At 45.2% G+C, this 19171-nt stretch overlaps 1 protein-coding gene across 10 annotated transcripts in view; it reads right to left on the bottom strand.

Moving 5' to 3' along the window:
- The window catches only part of pphln1 (periphilin 1), a 153165-nt gene that overhangs the window by 43727 nt on the left and 90267 nt on the right, over positions 1-19171 (bottom strand). For all 10 annotated transcript variants that reach the window (XM_078220208.1, XM_078220201.1, XM_078220199.1 and 7 more), the window contains one exon: positions 4947-5029. In XM_078220208.1, the coding sequence (XP_078076334.1) occupies positions 4947-5029 (83 nt within the window). The remainder of the gene's footprint in view (positions 1-4946; positions 5030-19171) is intronic.

Here is a 19171-nt window from a genome sequence, read left to right on the forward strand (position 1 = left end):
TTCACCACATGACAGGTATCATCATCTGCCTGGACACATGTCCTGCTTACACTCTTTCCATCTATATTAATGCAGGAAAAGTTTGCTAACAACAAGAGAGAGATCACAGGTGGTGGAGGAATGCCAGGGCTGAAGGTCCTCACCGACTTTGAGGACAGAGCCTTCCAACTGGCTGGGGAGGACGTCAACCGCTGCTATGCTCATGAGGAGGTCAGCAGCAAAAAAACTAAGTGAGGATCCAGCACTGCATCATCCATCAGGCAATAATACTGGTGTTGTTAAACCTGGTGTTGTTAAACTTCTTACTGAGTTCTGAAAGCCCCTGCCATGCGCTTAATGACCTTTCCTTTTTGTCGCAGCCTTCACCCCCAACCCCGAGTGCAGTGCAGAAGAGGAATATGTAGATCCCAACATTGCAGACCCGTCACAGCGCTCATCCACCACCTCCACCAGTACAGAGACACACCGAAGTGGGATCTAATTTTAGAGCAGTCTCAGGGTCACAATCTGGTGAGCACATCATGTTTCCAGATCCAGAGCAGGCGGGAGCAGGGATATCCCAGGGTACCAGCACCTGCAGGATTGCTGGAGGCTAGGAATCTGCTAAGTCTCAGTCAGATGATGTGCCTTTGGACTTGGACATGTCTCAGTTGCTGGAGTTCCAAAGGCAAACTCAGGAAGGGATCCACTCCGTGGATTGAAAGGTTGCATGGAAAAATCCACCCACTTTATGTCTGAGGTGACTGTGCCGACACTTCAACCCAATGAGGTCAGCACAGCTAGGGTGGCGGCTCTCCACATTTGGGCCTTCCAGAGAATGCCAGCCAAGGTCATCACAGACAACAGGATGTGGCAGACAGCAGGCTGCCTCCATCTCTGCTGTGGACGGCGGGGATGCATCAAGACATAGCAGCAGGGTTAGAAAGGTTAAGAGGTTCTAGATGCACAGTGCGGCTGGGCCCAGATGTTAAGCACTTGGATATAACATTCACCTCTGTAAATAAACTATCACTAATTGCGCTCTTTCTTGTTCCAATGAGCTGTGTTCTTTCAGTCCCAATCTGAAAATTGCTCCAGCAAAGGTCAGGGTACTCAGTTCAGGGCTTCCTCTATGTGCTTTGTGCAAGATTTTCAGCACATTGGTGGCATCCCTTCACAATGACAGAACACATCAGTCATGTCTGTTTTTCCACAGGGAATGAGGGTATCTCCCACAATGTAAAGAGCTAGCATCACTCATTCCAGTCATTGTCAATGCGTGCTTTCTCTCTCTTCCTTTGGAGCTGCGACTGGCCCCTCTATCCCACATGCCTCAGCCTCCGGTGACAATGAACCTCAAGGGAAGGCTCACAAAGGAAGACATTAGATTAGGAGAGGTGAAACTTTCCCTGTTGTACTCCCATGATATTGAGAGCAAGTGAGCTGCCACCAGCTAGGCAGGAGTAAGACATTCACAGAAGCTGTGAGGATCATGCACAGTCCCCACTGCAAGTCATCATCATCCTCCTGCAAGGACTATGGGAAACCACTATGTCCCCATGACAGGAGCCTTACCACAGAATGCGAGCACTGCCATTAGTCAGATGGGAAAATAATGCCTGTGAGGATAATGAGATGTCCCCATTGGACCTGCTCATCACTCTCCATGAATCGAGCAGCAACGAGCAGAACCAGAACTTGTCTGCCTCACCTGGACTTTGCAATTGCCTCTTGGCCGACATCCTCTCCCTCGAGGACCTCCTCAGTCTTGTCCCCATCAATGTCTTCCTCATTGGAGGAAACATGTTACCCCTCCATCTCATCCTCAGACAGTTCCTTCCCCCATTGCAGTGCCAGGTTGTGCAGAATGCAGCAAATAACCACAATGCATGCCACCCTCTGTGGTTTGTATTGCTGGGATCAATCAGACCAGTCCAGGCAATGGAACCTCATCTTCAGCATCCCAATGGTCTGCCCCACAAAAGCGCAAGTTGCAGCATAAGCCACATTGTACATGGTCTCAGCTGCACTCTGTGGCCTCCACACAGTATCAGCCAACTCCTCAGTGAGCAGCCCTTGTACCCGAGGAGCCATTCCTGCAGCCACTGTGGAGCATGAAACACATCAGGGATTGGGCAGTGGCTCAGAATGTAGGGTTCATACACAGTCCCTGGAAATCAAGCACAAACCTGAAGGATGTGTTTAGCATGGTTGCAGACCAGCTAAACATTTAGCGAGTGGAAGCCTTTATGGTTTATGTAATTCAGATTGATGCCCCAGAGATCTGAGCATCATGCGAGTGCAGTCGATGGCAACCCTGTGGAAAGCCAGAGATTTGCGCAAAGTCTATCACTCTTGCATTCTGGAGTGACTGATCCCAGTCGAAATCGATGAAGTTGTGTGTCCTCGCGAGGACTGCGTCTGTCAACTCTTGGATGCACTCATGTGCGGAGGCCTGAGGCATCTGCAGGTATTGTGAGGCACCGTCTATAGACTCTGGATCGAGCAAGGCACCTATGAATGATGGCTCTCTGGGATTCATCCTCTACATGCGCAGCGAGCCCTACCACCCCTTTCTCTTCATGGTTCTGCTCCTGCCTTTGATGAGCGAGGCACCTCCAATTACTTTTTCTCTCCTGCCTATGGATGAGAAGAATAACAGTGAGTTCACCAGGCTCCATGTTTTGTACATTCTCTTCACTGCAGTATCAGAGAGAGAGAGACTTGATGATTAGCTTCAAACTCCCAAGGACCACTCTTTGCCCAGTTATCGTCTGAAGCTGCCTCTCAAAACCCACTGACTGGCAACCACATTGATGCCCAGTCCTTCATTCGCATGCTGATTGGACAAGACCCCACATCGCCCTTGTCCCACACCACATGACCAAGTTTCCCCAGCTTTGGTAACTCTATTGCTGCATCCTGAGCTCCCATCTCAGGTGCAGGAATCGTCCCAAGCTTCACTCTTCCCAAGGCCTTGTGCTCAAACTGATCTATGGGGGGGGGCATTTATCCATACATATCTCAGCACAAAGCCATGGGTTACGAGTGTTCTTCTCAGGCAGTATGTCATTGCCAACTGTCTCAGGGAATGCATCTGCTTTCCCAGTAAGCCAATGCTACAGGCACACCATGGCAGTCAGTAATTTTGGAAGTCAGTGTGCCAAAGATTAACTGCTGAGCAGTAATCAGTGGCACTCACACATAGAAGTGGTGCTTGAGTGAGCATACTTGTGCGAATAGTTAGACTCCAGACATGTCAATTGAATTACAGCTGAATAGTCTCAGCTGCCATGCGGTAATGATCACACTTGTCTTTTCATTAGCCTTCATGTCTTTTCATTAGCCTTGCCCTGGTTAACACCCTGCCATCAGAAGCACCTCTCCCTCCCCTGCCAGGTTTGAAAACAACTGTCACTCCATGATGATTACACACCTACCAAAACACTGCCTCATGTTTCCCTTCTCTCTGTGAGGCTCTTTCAAGAAGCCCACGGCGCAGCAACAGAAGGCAACCTCAGGTACAGTGCTTTTCACATTTGACAGTCTTGCCCCTGGTTCCACCAAATAAGCCCCTGAAACCTTGGAGTCTACCCCCTCCATTAGGCCCCAACACTCTTCCAGTATTACCACAGTCTCCCTCAAGTCAAAGACTGGTCACCCCCAGTCAAAGGCCTTTTGACAGATCAATAAAGGCCATGTAAAGCTCTTTTCGCTGTTCCAGGCACTTTTCTCGGACTTGTCAAGGGACAAAAATCATATTTGTGGTTTCCCGCGATGACTGGAAACCCATGGCTCTCCGGAAGTATATCTTTGCTGATAGGTCGGAGGCAGTTCAAGATATGCCTTTGAAGTTCCCACAGATTCTTTCACTTTTCAAAAAGGGCGATTAAATCAATGATGGCTTCGTGGAAGTACCTATGGTAATACCTCTTCTTCCAGATGTTTTATAAAAAGATCCGAGAGCCTGAGTGGAAGTTTATGACCACCAATTTTTTGGATCTCTGAAGGAATGTTGTCCAGGCCACATGCATGATTAATCTTCATTTCGTATCTCCATAAATATTGGCAGCATACCCAAATTTGATGTCTTACGTTATTGATGGATTATGTTGATGGTTTATTCTCATACTTTAGACTTAGCCTATAACATTGTTGCTGTCAACACTCATCTGTATAGTCATGGGACTTGGGTCAGCTACCAAAGGCACCTCTGGGTGCTGGTGAATTTTCACCAGCAGTGTCTCCTCAGGATATTCAGTCAATTGAGAAATCAAGCAAACAAACTCCAGGATCCTCACCAAAGCCAATTCCTTCAGCATTGCAGCCATGATCATACAAAATCAGCTCTCCGTTGCTCTGGGCCCTGCATCCACATGCCAAATAATCGGCATCTGTAGCAGATCCTCTTTTCACAACTTAAGGATGGCGTCAGATCTCAAGGAGGACAGAGAAAATGTTTTAGGGACACAATGAAGGCCTCACTGAACAGGGGACAAATTGAAAGGGAGAAACTGACTGTAAACTGTGCCATGTGGTGGCACTTCATACAACAAGCCACCTGGGTGAGAGAGCGTGAGAGTGAGAGCAAAACCCTGGCTTGGGAACCCTCCTTCTTCAGGAAAACTCTTCTGCTCTTTGCCCAAAGATTCCATGAATGGTCTGTTGAGATACCCAAGGACACACAAATCATGAACCCTGGGCAGATGTCATCCTTGTTTTGAAGAATTGACAATGCAATGATGATTGCTATTGCCATTTCAAGATACAGTGATCTAGAAGTTGAAAGAGTACACCAGATTTCTGATGAACAGTATGTAATATTAATTACAGAATTACATTTGATAATTAAATGGATATTTGTTACTTTGCATAGAACAAATTTTCTGATAGATACCCCATGAATCACATTGCAGCATTCTTTTAGGACGATTATCAAAATGATTGAAGCATGAAAATGAGCTAACCTTTGAAGTAGCTGGTGGCACTGAACCAGATGGAGATGCATCTCTTGAAGGTGTCAAAGAGGAAACGGAAGACCTTTCTCTATCTGAATACATAAGCAAAATGAGATTAATGTTTAATGTAGGTTATAGTTTTAAACACAATATGTTTAATGTTTATTTGATAAAGTTCTTTTAGCCAAAAGGTTGTTGCTTGTCTTAAATTAGGTATCTTCAGTTATGCCATTTTGATTCAGCGTTCTAAAATGTGTAGTAACTTATGATACGAAGCCAGAACTCGCGCAGTGTGAATTTAATGGCTTGGATTTTTAGGTGGTAATGACAGCAAACTGTCAGCATTTGCAGTCGTTAGTCCATAATACTGACAGCAACTTTAGGAGTCCGCAGAATAACACAGAAATCCTATTTTGTGCTCCTCTGGAGGCTGCGCTGTTGAGGCCCCCCCACGGAATGCAATTCCTAAGCAATCAGTGAATTGATGAAAACTTATATGTTGCAAGTCTCACAGCAAATACCCTTGAAAAAGTTGTAACTTGTTGAATAAGATGTAATTGTAATTTTAATTCTGCTCTATGTTCATAATTACTCCTGAACACCCTCGCTGGCCCTAAAAACTAGTGTTACACTTGTCGAATGTCAAATATTTATGATGATGATGAATAATACTTCACACATTTGGAAATAAACATTTTTATGGTTGGTTATGATATTTTAGCTTTATCTTGATCCAATAGAGTTTAACCATTTATTTTGCACCCTTATAATTTAAATTTAAAGTGAAGGGGTTCAGTGAATTTAACTTTCTAATTTGTTGTCTGTAAGAATATTTCAATGTGATTGCTGCTTACCCTGCTGACTGGCATCACTGCGCCCAGAAGCCTGGAGATCCCCTTGATTTTTTGCTCGATTTAAACTATCATTGGGAAAGGGAAGGCTCACACCACAGAGATCATTAGGGCTGGAATTCTCCCCCAAAAAATTCAGTGTTAAATTTGTGTGAAAACTGGAGTAATTCACGCTGTTTTTTTCAGTGGGAGTTCAGACAAGAATCTCCCACACTCTCTGCATTGCAGAGGCCACCAGCGTGAATATCATTTAGAAACTAGGAGGTGGGAGAAGCTGAAATCAGCGTGCTGAGCGGGCCACTGCGCATGCGCCGATCTGCCAGTGCGAAGATCGGAGCATGCGCAGTGGCCCTGCACTGATGGCCTCCCGATTGCTGGCCAGCCCCACGACCCCTGCAACATTGGCTCTCCACACCCCCCCACAGCCCAATCGCTGGCCTCCCACCTAGCAGGATATTACGTTCCCACTGAAGTAAATAGCAATTTAAATGGCTCACCATGTTCCCCGGGAGACATGCCGTAGCAGGGCCATAAAATCCTAGCCATTATCTTTTCCTATTTTAAAGAAACCCTTTTTAAACAGTTAAAGCTATGTTTGATCAGCTGATTAAAGATTAATATCATCATGCAAAAATGATATCATTGTGGCAATATAACTTCGAATGTCATCTGGCTCAGCTGGGATAACCTCTGTAATCAGATAGCCTAATTGCTTGGTGAGAAACGTTGAGTGTCACCAAGCATTTATTTCATGTCTGGGAGTTGGGACTGTGAGGGAAATTACTTGAAGGTTTGGAAGTGCAAACTTTTATAAAATTTTAAAATAGAAGCACACATTATAGCCTTCTAAAAATGATCCATATCCAGGAAGATTAAAAAAAGTGAACTTCAAATTGTGAACTATCAGTCTCACTTTGCTTATCAGCTTGCATCGAATTAAACTTTCAGTGTTGCAGTTCTTGTTTTATTACTCATTGGTCAAAATAGCAATCAGGAATCACCTTTACAAATGAAATTCAAAAAGCAATTCACACTACTTGTCCTTCCTCAATTAACTGCAGACTGCAAATACTTCAGGATTATCAAGTCATAGAATCCCTAAGTGCCCAAGGAGGCCATTCAATCCATCAAACCCGCACTGACAACAATCACACCCAGGCCCTACCCCCATAACCCCACACGTTTACCCTGCTAATCCTCCTGACATTAATGGTCAATTTAGCATGGCCAATCAACCTAACCCGCAAATCTTTGGAGTGTGGGAGGAAACCAGAGCACCTGAAGGAAACCCACCCAGACACGGGGAGAACGTACAAATTCCACACAGTCATCCAAGGCCGGAATTGAATTCGTGCCCCTGGTGCTGTGAGACAGCAGTGCTAACCACTGTGCCACCGTGCCGCATGCAAACAACTAACAGAACATTTCAATCAAAGCAATAATTTCATTAAACCTCAACCGAATGTAACACCACCTGCAAATGCCATCTTGTGGTGGGTCGTTGTACAGTTCTTTTTTTCAATAAAATTAAAAATTAATTGGGTACACTTTTCTAACTTTAGACACTGTTATATAATTTGGCTCTTGTTAAATGATGAAATTTAGCTGAAATAATCTACAAGGGAAATTTTACGAAACAAAAACAGTGAGGAGGAAAAATATGAAACAACTGTTTAAATGGCTTGGTATGATGGTCATTGAGCCAAAGATATTAAGCACTTTGAGGATGAGCATTTAAAAAACAATTTTTTTTAAATGGAGAGGATTCATGAGTATTACATTTATCATAACACAAAAAAGCAATATTCCAGATGTACTGCACACATACTGTATTCATGCAAACAAACTGCAGGATATTGATATTCCAGACTCCAAAATTGTAATTGTTAACAGTATATTAGAGGAAAATATCAATGAACTCAACAGGTAAAGCACAAAATTACACCACATTACACTCCAAGGAACTTGTTTCAGTGTAACCGAAGTAATTCTGCATACTGTCATTACGTCTTATAACAGGAAGCATTAAGAGAATTACTTTTATTTTGCACAAATACTCTTTTCAGCTTTTATTAAAACATTTGATAAGTAAAATTTTAAGAAGAAATATTTGGGACCTCCTGCACAACAGTGACAACTAGGCTCAGAGAGGGGTACTTGTTCAAGAGTTTGGATTTAATATAAAATGGTAGGTCTTACTGAACCACCCAATGATTTAAATAATTTCAATGAGCACATCATATTTGATTGAACCTTAATTGAACTGAAACTTAATTGAATTATTTCTGTGCAGTTTCCTCAGCATATTTCTCAACATTTCCCTGTGAAACACAACCCACTTCATAGATAAATATGCAGCTTTAAGTACAGAAGTATCAACATTTGTGAAATTTTGCTATTTACATGTATTTTATGCCAAACCGGAGGATAAAAATGATCTACAATAGAAATAAGCATATATTTGGATCAGATATTGTGTTATTCAATATGAAAGTGTTTTGCATGTCACTACCTGAACAAAAAATTACAATGAAGTACTCACAAGCCGGGAATCAAACTCACAGCGCCAGGGACCTGGGTTTGATTCCCGGCTTGGGTCACTCTGTGCGGAGTCTGCACGTTCTCCCCGTGTCTGCATGGGTTTCCTCCAGGTGCTCCGGTTTCTTCCCAGTCCGAAACAGGACAGGTGCCAGAGTGTGGCAACTAGGGGATTTTCACAGTAACTTCATTGCAGTGTTAACGTAAGCCTACGAGTGACACTAATAAATAAAGTTAATTCTTCCCCTTTAGTTTACTGTTTACATAAAGCAATGCAATATGATTCTATTAAATGTATTAACAGCTATAAAGTTTATTTGTTAGTGTCATACAATAATACTGCAATAATGTTACTGTGAAAGTCCCCTAGTTGCTACACTCCCACGCCTGTTCGGGTACACTGAGGGAGAATTTAGCATGGCCAATGCAACTAACCAACATGCCTTTCAGACTGTGGGAGGAAACCGGAGCACCCGGAGGAAAAGGTGCAGACTCTGCACAGACAGTGATCCAAGCTGGGAATCCCTGGCATTGAGAGGCAGCAGTGCTAACCACTGTGCCATCGTGCCACCCAACTGTGCCATCGTGTCCCCCAGCTTGCTCTTTTGGTTCCAATTTCTACCCCTCTCACGTGGTCCATCTCCGACACTTCCCTTTTGAAGTTCTTTTTTTAAAATCTTCCTGGGCATGGATCATTTTTAGATGGCTATTATGCATGCTTTCTGGTGGTATCACAGCTTGGTATGGCTCCTGCTCTGCCCAAGACCGCAAGAAACTACAAAAGGTCATGAATGTAGCTCAATCCATCATGCAAACCAGCCTCCCATCCATTGACTTGGTCTACACTTCCCGCTGCCTCGGCAAAGCAGCTAGCAAATTAAGGACCCCACGCACCCCAGACATTCTCTATTCCACCTTCTTCCGTCGGGAAAAAGATACAAAAGTCTGAGGTCGTGTACCAACCAATTCAAGAACAGCTTCTTCCCTGCTGCTGCCAGACTTTTGAATGGACTTACCTTGCATTAAGTTGATCGTTCTCTATACCCTAGCTATGACTGTAACACTACATTCTGCACTCTCTCGTTTCCTTCTCTATGAACGGTATGCTTTGTCTGTATAGCGCGCAAGAAACAATGCTTTTCACTATGTTAATACATGTGACAATAATAAATCAAATCAAATCAAATGCTTTTATTTTAAAATATTATAAAAGTTTGCACTTCCAAACCTTCAAGTAATTTCCCTCACTCACCCAATTCCTAGACATGAAGAAAATGCTTGTTGGCAGTCACAGTTCCTTGACCTCTCTATTTCCAGTGACAGACTGACCACCAATCTTCATTACAAACCTACCAACTCCCACAGCTACTTCAAATACATCTCCTCAAACCCCGCTCCCGACATGGATTCCATCCCATTCTGTCAGTTAGAAATCATACAGTGCAGAAGGAGGCCATTTGACCCATCGAGTCTGCACCAACAACAATCCCATCCAGGCCCTATCCCCATAACCCACATATTTGCCCCGCTACTCCCTCTAACCTAGGCATCCCAGGACACTAAGGGGAAATTTAGCATGGCCAATCCACCTAACCTGCACATCTTTGGACTGTGGGAGGAAACCGGAGCACCCGGAGGAAATCCAAGCAGACATGGGGAGAATATGCAAACTCCACACAGACAGTGAACCAAGCCAGGAATCGAATCCAGGTCTAACCACTGTGCCACCCGACTGTTGCTCCGTCTCCATCGCATATGTTGATGTTAATTTTTTAAATGGTGCTTCTGACATGTCTGCTTTTTTCCTTATCCAAGGCTTCCCCCACCTGTGGTTGACAGGGCACTCAACCGGGTTTGACCCATTTCCCACACCTCTGCCATCACCCCTTCCCCTCCCTCCCAAAACCATGATAGGTTCTGCCCCCTTTATCTCACTTTCCACCCCACTATCCTCTGCATTCAAAAGATCATCCTCTGCCATTTCTGCCAACTCCAGCATGATGCTACCATGAAACCAATCTTCCTGTCACTCCCGTCAGCATTCCACAGGGAATGCTCCCTCTATAGTACCCTGGTCCATTCCTCCATCATCCCAACTCTCCATCCCCCTTCTCACAGCACTTTCCTTTGCAATCGCAGAAGGTGCAACACCTGCCCCTTTACCCTCCTCACCATTCAAGGCCCCAAAAATTCCTTCAGGTTAAGCAAGATTGCGCTTCCACTTCCTTCAATTTGGTCTATCGTATTCACTGCTTCCAATGCGGTCTCCTCTACAGTGGGGAAACAAAATACAGAACACTTTCACTCAGTCCGCAAGCATGACCCCAACTTTCCTGCTGCTTGCCATTTTAAGTCAGCCCCTTGCTCTCATCTTGTGACCATCTGTGCCCTGCTGCATTGCTTGAGAGAAGCCCAGCGCAAGCTGGAGGAGCAACATCTCATCTTCCGGTTGTTCAAGTTGCAGCCCTTGGGACTCAATGTTGAGATCGGCAGCTTTAGATTGCGACTTTTCTTCTCCATTTTAAACCCTTTATATCGACTCAATGCAATCCTCCACCGCCCCCCCATCCTCTCCCCCCCCGAAACATCATGTCTTTTCTTCTTAAAGTTGACGAACAGCTAAAAGGAGTAGGAACCAGTTACTCTGCTTTCTCGCCTTACAGAGGCTGCCAGACCTGCTGAGTTTTTTTTCCATCACCCCTTCCCCTCCGCACACGAGGACGGCCTCAACCGGGATCTTGGGTTCATGTCACACTATCTGTAACTCCCACAACTTGCCTGGACTAGCAAAATCTCACTAGCTGTCCTGTCTGGAGACAATCCACACCTCTTTAACCTGTGCTTAATGCTCTCTCCACTCACATTGTCTGTACCTTTAAGACTTGATTAGCTGTATTAGCATTGATTAGCTTGATTAGCATTCCAATCATTATTCTGTAAATTGAGTTTGTGTCTCTGTATGCCCTGCTTGTGAGCACATCTCCCACTCCACCTGACGAAGGAGCAGCAAGCTCCGAAAGCTAGTGGCGTTTACTATCAAATAAACCTGTTGGACTTTAACCTGGTGTTGTTAGACTTCTTACTGTGTTTACCCCAGTCCAACGCCAGCATCTCCACATCAGTTTTTTTCCACCATCCTCGGTTCTTTTTTCAGATTGCAGTCCAGTGGCACATGAAGTAAAGCTTCATGACAGAAGCCAGAGGGTGGTTGGAGAGGGTTGTTTTTCAAACTGGAGGCCTGTGACCAGTGGTGTGCCTCAGGGATCAGTGCTGGGTCCACTGTTATTTGTCATTTATATTCATGATTTGGATGAGAATATAGGAGGCATGGTTAGCAAGTTTGCAGATGACACTAAGATTGGTGGCATAGTGGACAGTGAAGAAAGTTATCTCCAATTGCAACGGGATCTTGATCAATTGGGCCAGTAGGCTGATGAATGGCAGATGGAGTTTAATTTAGACAAATGCGAGGTGATGCATTTTGGTAGACTGCACCAGGGCAGGACTTACTCAGTTAATGGTAGGGCGTTGGGGAGGGTTACAGAACAAAGAGAACTAGGGGTACATGTTCATAGCTCCTTGAAAGTGGAGTCACAGGTGGACAGAGTGGTGAAGAAGGCATTCGGCATGCTTGGTTTCATCGGTCAGAACATTGAATACAGGAGTTGGAATGACTTGTTGAAGTTGTACAAGACATTGATAAGGCCACACTTGGAATACTGTGTGCAATTCTGGTCGCCCTATTATAGAAAGGATATTATTAAACTAGAAAGAGTGCAGAAAAGATTTACTAGGATGCTACTGGGACTTGATGGATTGTGTTATAAGGAGAGACTGGATAGACTGGGACTTTTTTCCCTGGAGGCTGAGGGGTGATCTTATAGAGGTCTATAAAATAATGAGGGGCACAGATCAGCTAGATAGTCAATATCTTTTCCCAAAGGTAGGGGAGTCTAAAACTGGAGGGCATAGGTTTAAGGTGAGAGGGGAGAGTTACAAAAGTGTCCAGAGGGGCACTTTCTTCACACAGAGGGTTGGGAGTATCTGGAACAAGCTGCCAGAGGTAGTAGTAGAGGCGGGTACAATTTTCATAGAAATCATAGAAACCCTACAGTGCAGAAGGAGGCCATTCGGCCCATCGAGTCTGCACCGACCACAATCCCACCCAGGCCCTACCCCCACATATTTTACCCGCTAATCCCTCTAACCTATGCATCCCAGGACTCTAAGGGGCAATTTTTTTTTTAACCTGGCCAATCAACCTAACCCGCACATCTTTGGACTGTGGGAGGAAACCGGAGCACCCGGAGGAAACCCACGCAGACACGAGGAGAATGTGCAAACTCCACACAGACAGTGACCCGAGCCGGGAATCGAACCCGGGACCCTGGAGCTGTGAAGCAGCAGTGCTACCGTGCCACCCTGTCTTTTAAAAAACATTTAGATAGTTACATGGGTATAGAGGGATATGGGCCAAATGCGGGCAATTGGGATTAGCTTGGGGGTTTTAAAAAAGGGCGGCATGGACAAGTTGGGCCGAAGGGCCTGTTTCCATGCTGTAAATCCCTATGACTCTAAAGCTGTATGGAGTCAAGTGATTGAGATTGGCTTTCATACCTCCCAAAGTCAAATTACTTATCGTCATTGTCCAAGTTTATGTATACAGATAGCCGCTTCTGCAATGTAGTGGAGGGCTGCCAACATCTGTAGAATCATACCCAAGCAAGAAGCAATGTCATCAAAATGGGACAGAAAAAATGCACTGATTGTTCCATTGTTGGAGAAGGAAATTACAATTTTGTGTTTTAAAAACTTCACATTGTTACTGCCAGATACATCATAACTGGTAGTCAAAAAAACCTGTAAACTAATACATAAATGGATCCATGTTTGCTCGAATTCAGCCACAATACCACCATCGGAACAAAATTAATTCCTTCTAAAGGCCAGCCTTAAGTAACCAACATTTCTTGGAAACATGCCTAGCACAGATGCTGCCAGATCTGCTGAGATTTTCCATTTTCTGTTTTTGTTTCAGATTCTAGCATTCACAGTAATTTGCCTTTATCGGTTTCTATTGTCCCTAGGAGTAGAAGACACAAAACGCAAGGGAGAGAGAAATAGTCCTGCTCAGAGATTAAGTGACACATCCATGTAACTATCAGCTGGGGATGGAAAGATAGGAAATATATAAATAGTGGTGACAGAATTGCAAAAATCTCTGACAGTCACATGCTGACTATATTTCATCAGCAATCGAATGATTAAAAGAATGAGTATGGTGATCGTCAAGATGGTGACTTTGTCATGATGAATTCATATGCATTTCCTTGTATTCATGCTGCCCTTGAAGACAACTGTCACAGAGCATCCACAAGGATGATTTCTCAGAGGACCTCATTCCTTCTGAAGGTGTATGCCATGATGTGGAAGCGCTGGAAAGAGTGCAGAGGAGATTTACCAGGATGCTGCCTGGTTTGGAGGGTAGGTCTTATGAGGAAAGGTTGAGGGAGCTAGGGCTGTTCTCTCTGGAGCGGAGGAGGCTGAGGGGAGACTTAATAGAGGTTTATAAAATGATGAAGGGGATAGATAGAGTGAACGTTCAAAGACTATTTCCTCGGGTGGATGGAGCTATTACAAGGGGGCATAACTATAGGGTTCGTGGTGGGAGATACAGGAAGGATATCAGAGGTAGGTTCTTTACGCAGAGAGTGGTTGGGGTGTGGAATGGACTGCCTGCAGTGATAGTGGAGTCAGACACTTTAGGAACATTTAAGCGGTTATTGGATAGGCACATGGAGCACACCAGGATGATAGGGAGTGGGATAGCTTGATCTTGGTTTCAGATAAAGCTCGGCACAACATCGTGGGCCGAAGGGCCTGTTCTGTGCTGTACTGTTCTATGTTCTAAACATACTGCCATGCACCAGCACAATTATTTGCACATTGGTGCATTTAATTAGGTAGTTAGTTGGTTTTTGACCCAATTCACACCTCACAATTGAGTGCAAGCAAACACTTATGGCAAGTGCAGATGTGTGGGTTGCAATGGGCAGCACAATAGCACAGTGGTTGGCACCGCTGCCCCACAAAGCCAGGGACCCAGGTTAGATTCCAGCCTTGGGCGATTCCCTGTGTCTGCATGGGTTTCCTCCAGGCGCTCCGGTTTCATTCCAGTCCAAATATGTACAGGTTAGGTTAATTGGCCATTGCCCCTTAGTGTCCCAAGTTGTGCAAATTGGGGGGGATTAGCAAGGTAAATATGTGGGGTTGCAGGGATAGGGCCTGGGTAAGATACTCTGTTGAAAAGTTGGTGCAGACTTGATAGGCTGAATGGTCTTCATCTGCAAGGTAGGGATTCTATGATATTTATGAATTCTCTCCAAGCTCTGCTCAGCTGCACACAGGTGCTGAATCTTGGTGGCTATTGTGAAAGAGAATGCAAGAGGGGTGTACGTCAGGAACTTAACAAGGTATGCCACACACATTCACCAACTCAATTGTGAGAAAATACAAGGTTGTTCCCATTGAAAGAGTAGCCACCACCCTGGAGTTTCAAGCAAATATTTCAACTAAGACCATCAGGTTAAATGTACAGCTATAAAAACTTTGGATACCAATTTGACTGAGACAGGATGACAGATAAACTTATCTGGAGACTTATAACAGGTGGAATTTTCTCCAAGGAAAATAATGGTGGGAGTTGCGCTGGGGGGGGGGCTAAACATGCAGTGAGCCTGACTGCAGAATGCTTGGGTGCCATTCCACACAGGCGCCCTGATCCCATAGCACATTAAGGGACCCCTCCCTCTCCCCACTGACATCATCAGCGGCATGTTTCCCCTACCCCCCTCCCCTGCTTGACCCTACATCAGGACCATCTATGTGCCCCCATTATTACCCTCAGCATGCCTCCTGCCACACCCCCCCCCCCCCCCCCCCCACCCCCACTCATCATGACCCTGACATGCTCCCTCTATAATGCCCCCCTTCATGCTCCCCCACTGCAGGACACCCCCTGCACCCCCTCATAGCCCCCACCATCATGGCCCCCTCCACAATCATAGCCCCCAACCAGGCTCCCCTGTCACAATCCTCACTCAGCCCCCTTCCCCTCCCAACCACCTTCATAGCCCCCACTGGCCCTACCCCTAGGCACTGCCCAACTTGCACTGCCAGGGTGTCCAGCAGGCACAGCTAGAGTGTCTGGTGAACACTGCCAGTATGCCCCCAATCAGCTAGGGGCTTCAATGGCCTCGGAGTCCCCTGGCATGGCCATCGCTGGTGGAGACCAGGTGGAGTGACTCACGCTCATGAGATGTCCCACTGGAGAGTGGGAACATTCGGAAGGCGGGATGATCATGTGCTGAACTCACTAATGAGATCGAGATCCAGTCAATCTCATGTTAACCAGCGTTCGATTCTGGTTTGCGCCAGTAGAAAGCTGCTGGGAAGGTTGCAAACTATTTGGTGCTGGGTGTGGAATTGGTTTTTAGGCCTGCCTGCTATTTTCTGGGATTGATGCAATCTGCACCAGGTGCTATGAGGTCGGTAAATCACCTCCAACATGTCACTGATCTCAAGCAAGCTGTCTGCTTGTTAATCAGATTGGCAAGAGTGATGTGATGTTGACTTAGGAGTGAGCAGATGGCAAAAGGGGACATGATGTGGAAGCTCCACTTAAAGGACTCCCATTTCTCATCCATTGGGCCCTCCCAATTCCCCTCGTGTCCCAGCACAGGTGCAAGTGAAGCATTCTTTGGTGGGACCTCCAGAATCTCCAAAACTTAACAAGTCAAAGGCCTCTCAACAGTTATGGCAGGGATGTAGGCAGCCTGCTTCTAACTCTGCTGAAGACACACAGGATGCACCATGTAGAAGCAGCTGGAAACATATATTGAAGAGATTGTACATTGCCAATATAGGCATATAAAGGTGTATGATAAATTGCTAATTTTCTTTTTTCTCATCGAAACCTACAAAATTCTGAAGATGCTGATAGGAGAGATGTCGAGGGATTATTTCTGGTAGACAGGGGCACAGTGGCTGGCCATCTAGGCCTAAGATGAGGAGGAATTACTTCATTCAAAGTGTTGTGAATCTTTGGAATTCTCTACCGCAGAGGGTTGTGGTTATTCCATCACCGAATACATTTAAGGTTGTAATAGACAGATTTTTGGTATTTTGGGGAATTAAGGGATATGGGGAATAGGTGGGAAATGGAGTTCAAGTTCAAGATTAGCTATGATTATTTTGAATGCTGGAGTAGGCTCAATGGGCCATATGGTCTGCTCCTGCTCCTATTTCTTGTGTTAATGTGAAAACACAAAACTTACTGATTAAACTACTTCCACACCTTGCCTATTATCATGTCATGAGTCCTATGAACACATCATTACCTATCAGGACTCATTGAGCAGAAGTGTAATGGGTGTGAGTGATTGAAAGATTTTTAAAAATTCTTTCATGGGATGTGGGTGTTGCTGGCAAATTCATAGAAACCCTACAGTGCAGAAGGAGGCCATTTGGCCCATCGAGTCTGCACCGACAACAGTCCCACCCAGGCTCTATCCCCACAACCCGACATATTTACCCCATTATTCCCTCTAACCTATGCATCCTGAGACACTAAGGGGCAATTTAGCATGGCCAATCAACCTAACCCGCACACATCTTTGGACTGTGGGGAAAACCGGAGCACCTGGAAGAAACCCACGCAGACAAAGGGAGAACGTGCAAACTCCACACAAACAGTCATCCGGGAATCGAACACAGGCTGCAGTGAAAGCGTAACAGGAAGTGGACCAGGTCGCAGCAGGTTTATTGTGCCAGTGTTGGATTTTGTTTTTTAAATCATTCGTGGGACATGGGTATCACTAGCTGGCCAGCATTTACTGCCCATCCCTAGTTGTCCTTGAGAAAGAGTTGGTGGCTGCCTTCTTAAACAACTGAGTGGCTTTTTCAGAGGGCAGCTAAAAGTCAACCACATTGCTTTGGCTCTGGAGTCACATGTAGGCCAACCCAGGTAAGGTCATCAGATTTCCTTCTCTAAAGGACATTAGTGAATCAGATGGGTTTTTCCGACAAGCGATAATGATTCCATGATCATCAGTAGATTGTTAATTCCAGGTTTTTTTATTTAATTCAAATTCCACCATCTGCCTTGGTGGGATTCGAACCCGGGTCCCCAGAACATTAGCTGAGTTTCTGGATTAACAATCTGGCGATAATACCACTAGGCCATTGCCTCCCCTCACGAAGAAGCACTCATCAGAAAAAATTGATCGACATCCTGCTGCACATATTACCTCACTCTATCTTTTCGAGCTTACTCCATCATATCACTCTTCACACTGATTTATCTTGCAAATGCATATCCTGTTCTATTTACTTCATTACACCCCCAGCTATCCATCCATCATACAGCCACTCTCATTCTTATGCAAATGAATGTCTTTACCCAATAGTCACCCTCATCAAAGGCACTGCATCCAACTGCAGAAGAGAGCACAGAACGAGGGGGAGGGAAAGAACAGGTTTGATTTATCAGTTAAACTGCAAAGGAGATAGTGGCATTTTGACATCCCTGACCATCAGAAATGGGGACCTCTTTCTATGCACTTCCTTACATCCCCATCTATCTATCCAGCAACTGCAAATCAGTTACCAGATGACAATTACATTTCAGCATCCTACATATCTCTCAACACTCAAGTCATGTTGACTTGATTTATGAACATCTTCATTATTCTAAGTTCGAACATATTTAACTTGCTGGGACTAATTCATATAAATTCTCTCCACATCCAGGAATCCATTGACCTTGCAGGTGACAAATTCTCCAAGAAATGAATTCCTTATGAGGATGTACTTAGTATGCGTCTTTTCAAATACTCACAATTCAATAGGATCGGAGAGTCATACTGTTGGATTTTCACCTGGTTTATTTGCATGCATCTTCACACCCACAGTTTTTTAAAGGTGTGTGTGCGCGTGCGCAGGTATGCTGGGGGGAGGAGCTGTTGATGAAAAGGATCATCAGTGATGAGCAGCAATTTGCACTGACAGGTCTTTTAAGAGAATGAAGGAATCTACTTCAACGATGAATGGGATGATGTCACAGTTGCGATGATATCCTCTGCAGAGAGAGAATGGTCAAATCCACAGAATACCAAATGTAACCATCAAATGGTCCCATACATGGCGACACTGAAATGTCTGCACCTTAAAAAGAATTGCACACCCTGCCTTATAGCCTTCGCTGCAGAGTACCAGCAGTGAAAATGAGAGAGATGATGGTGAAAGGAAAAAATGAAATGGGAACTCCACTTGAAGCATTTTCACTTCTCACTCACTGTCCCACCCACCAGCGCCCCCACCCAGTCAGTACCTAACTTGCTGCCTCGTGTCCCTCTGCCTGTGCCATCATGTGGGCAGCACGGTGGCACAGTGGTTAGCCCTGCTGCCTCACAGCGCCAGGGACCCAGGTTCGATTCCTGGGTTGGGTCACTGTCTAAGCGGAGTCTGCACATTCTCCCTGTGTCTGCGTGGGTTTCCTCCGGGTGCTCCGGCTCCCTCCCACAGTTCAAAGATGTGCGGTTAGGTTGATTGGCCATGCTAAATTGACCCTAGTGTCAGGGAATTAGCAGGGTAAACATGTGGGGTTGCAGGAATAGGACCTGGGTGGGATTGTGGTCAGTGCAGACTTATTGGGCCGAATGGCCTCCTCCTGCACTATAGGGATTCTATATCTATATATTGGCTGTGACTGACCTGCATAGCTATAGGTGGTGCAGTCTTCGACAGGGGCCTCATGGGCTCCAAATCTAAAACATTATCAGCCAT

This window comes from Mustelus asterias, chromosome 9, assembly GCF_964213995.1.
Source record: "Mustelus asterias chromosome 9, sMusAst1.hap1.1, whole genome shotgun sequence".
Taxonomy (NCBI): Eukaryota; Metazoa; Chordata; class Chondrichthyes; order Carcharhiniformes; family Triakidae; genus Mustelus; species Mustelus asterias.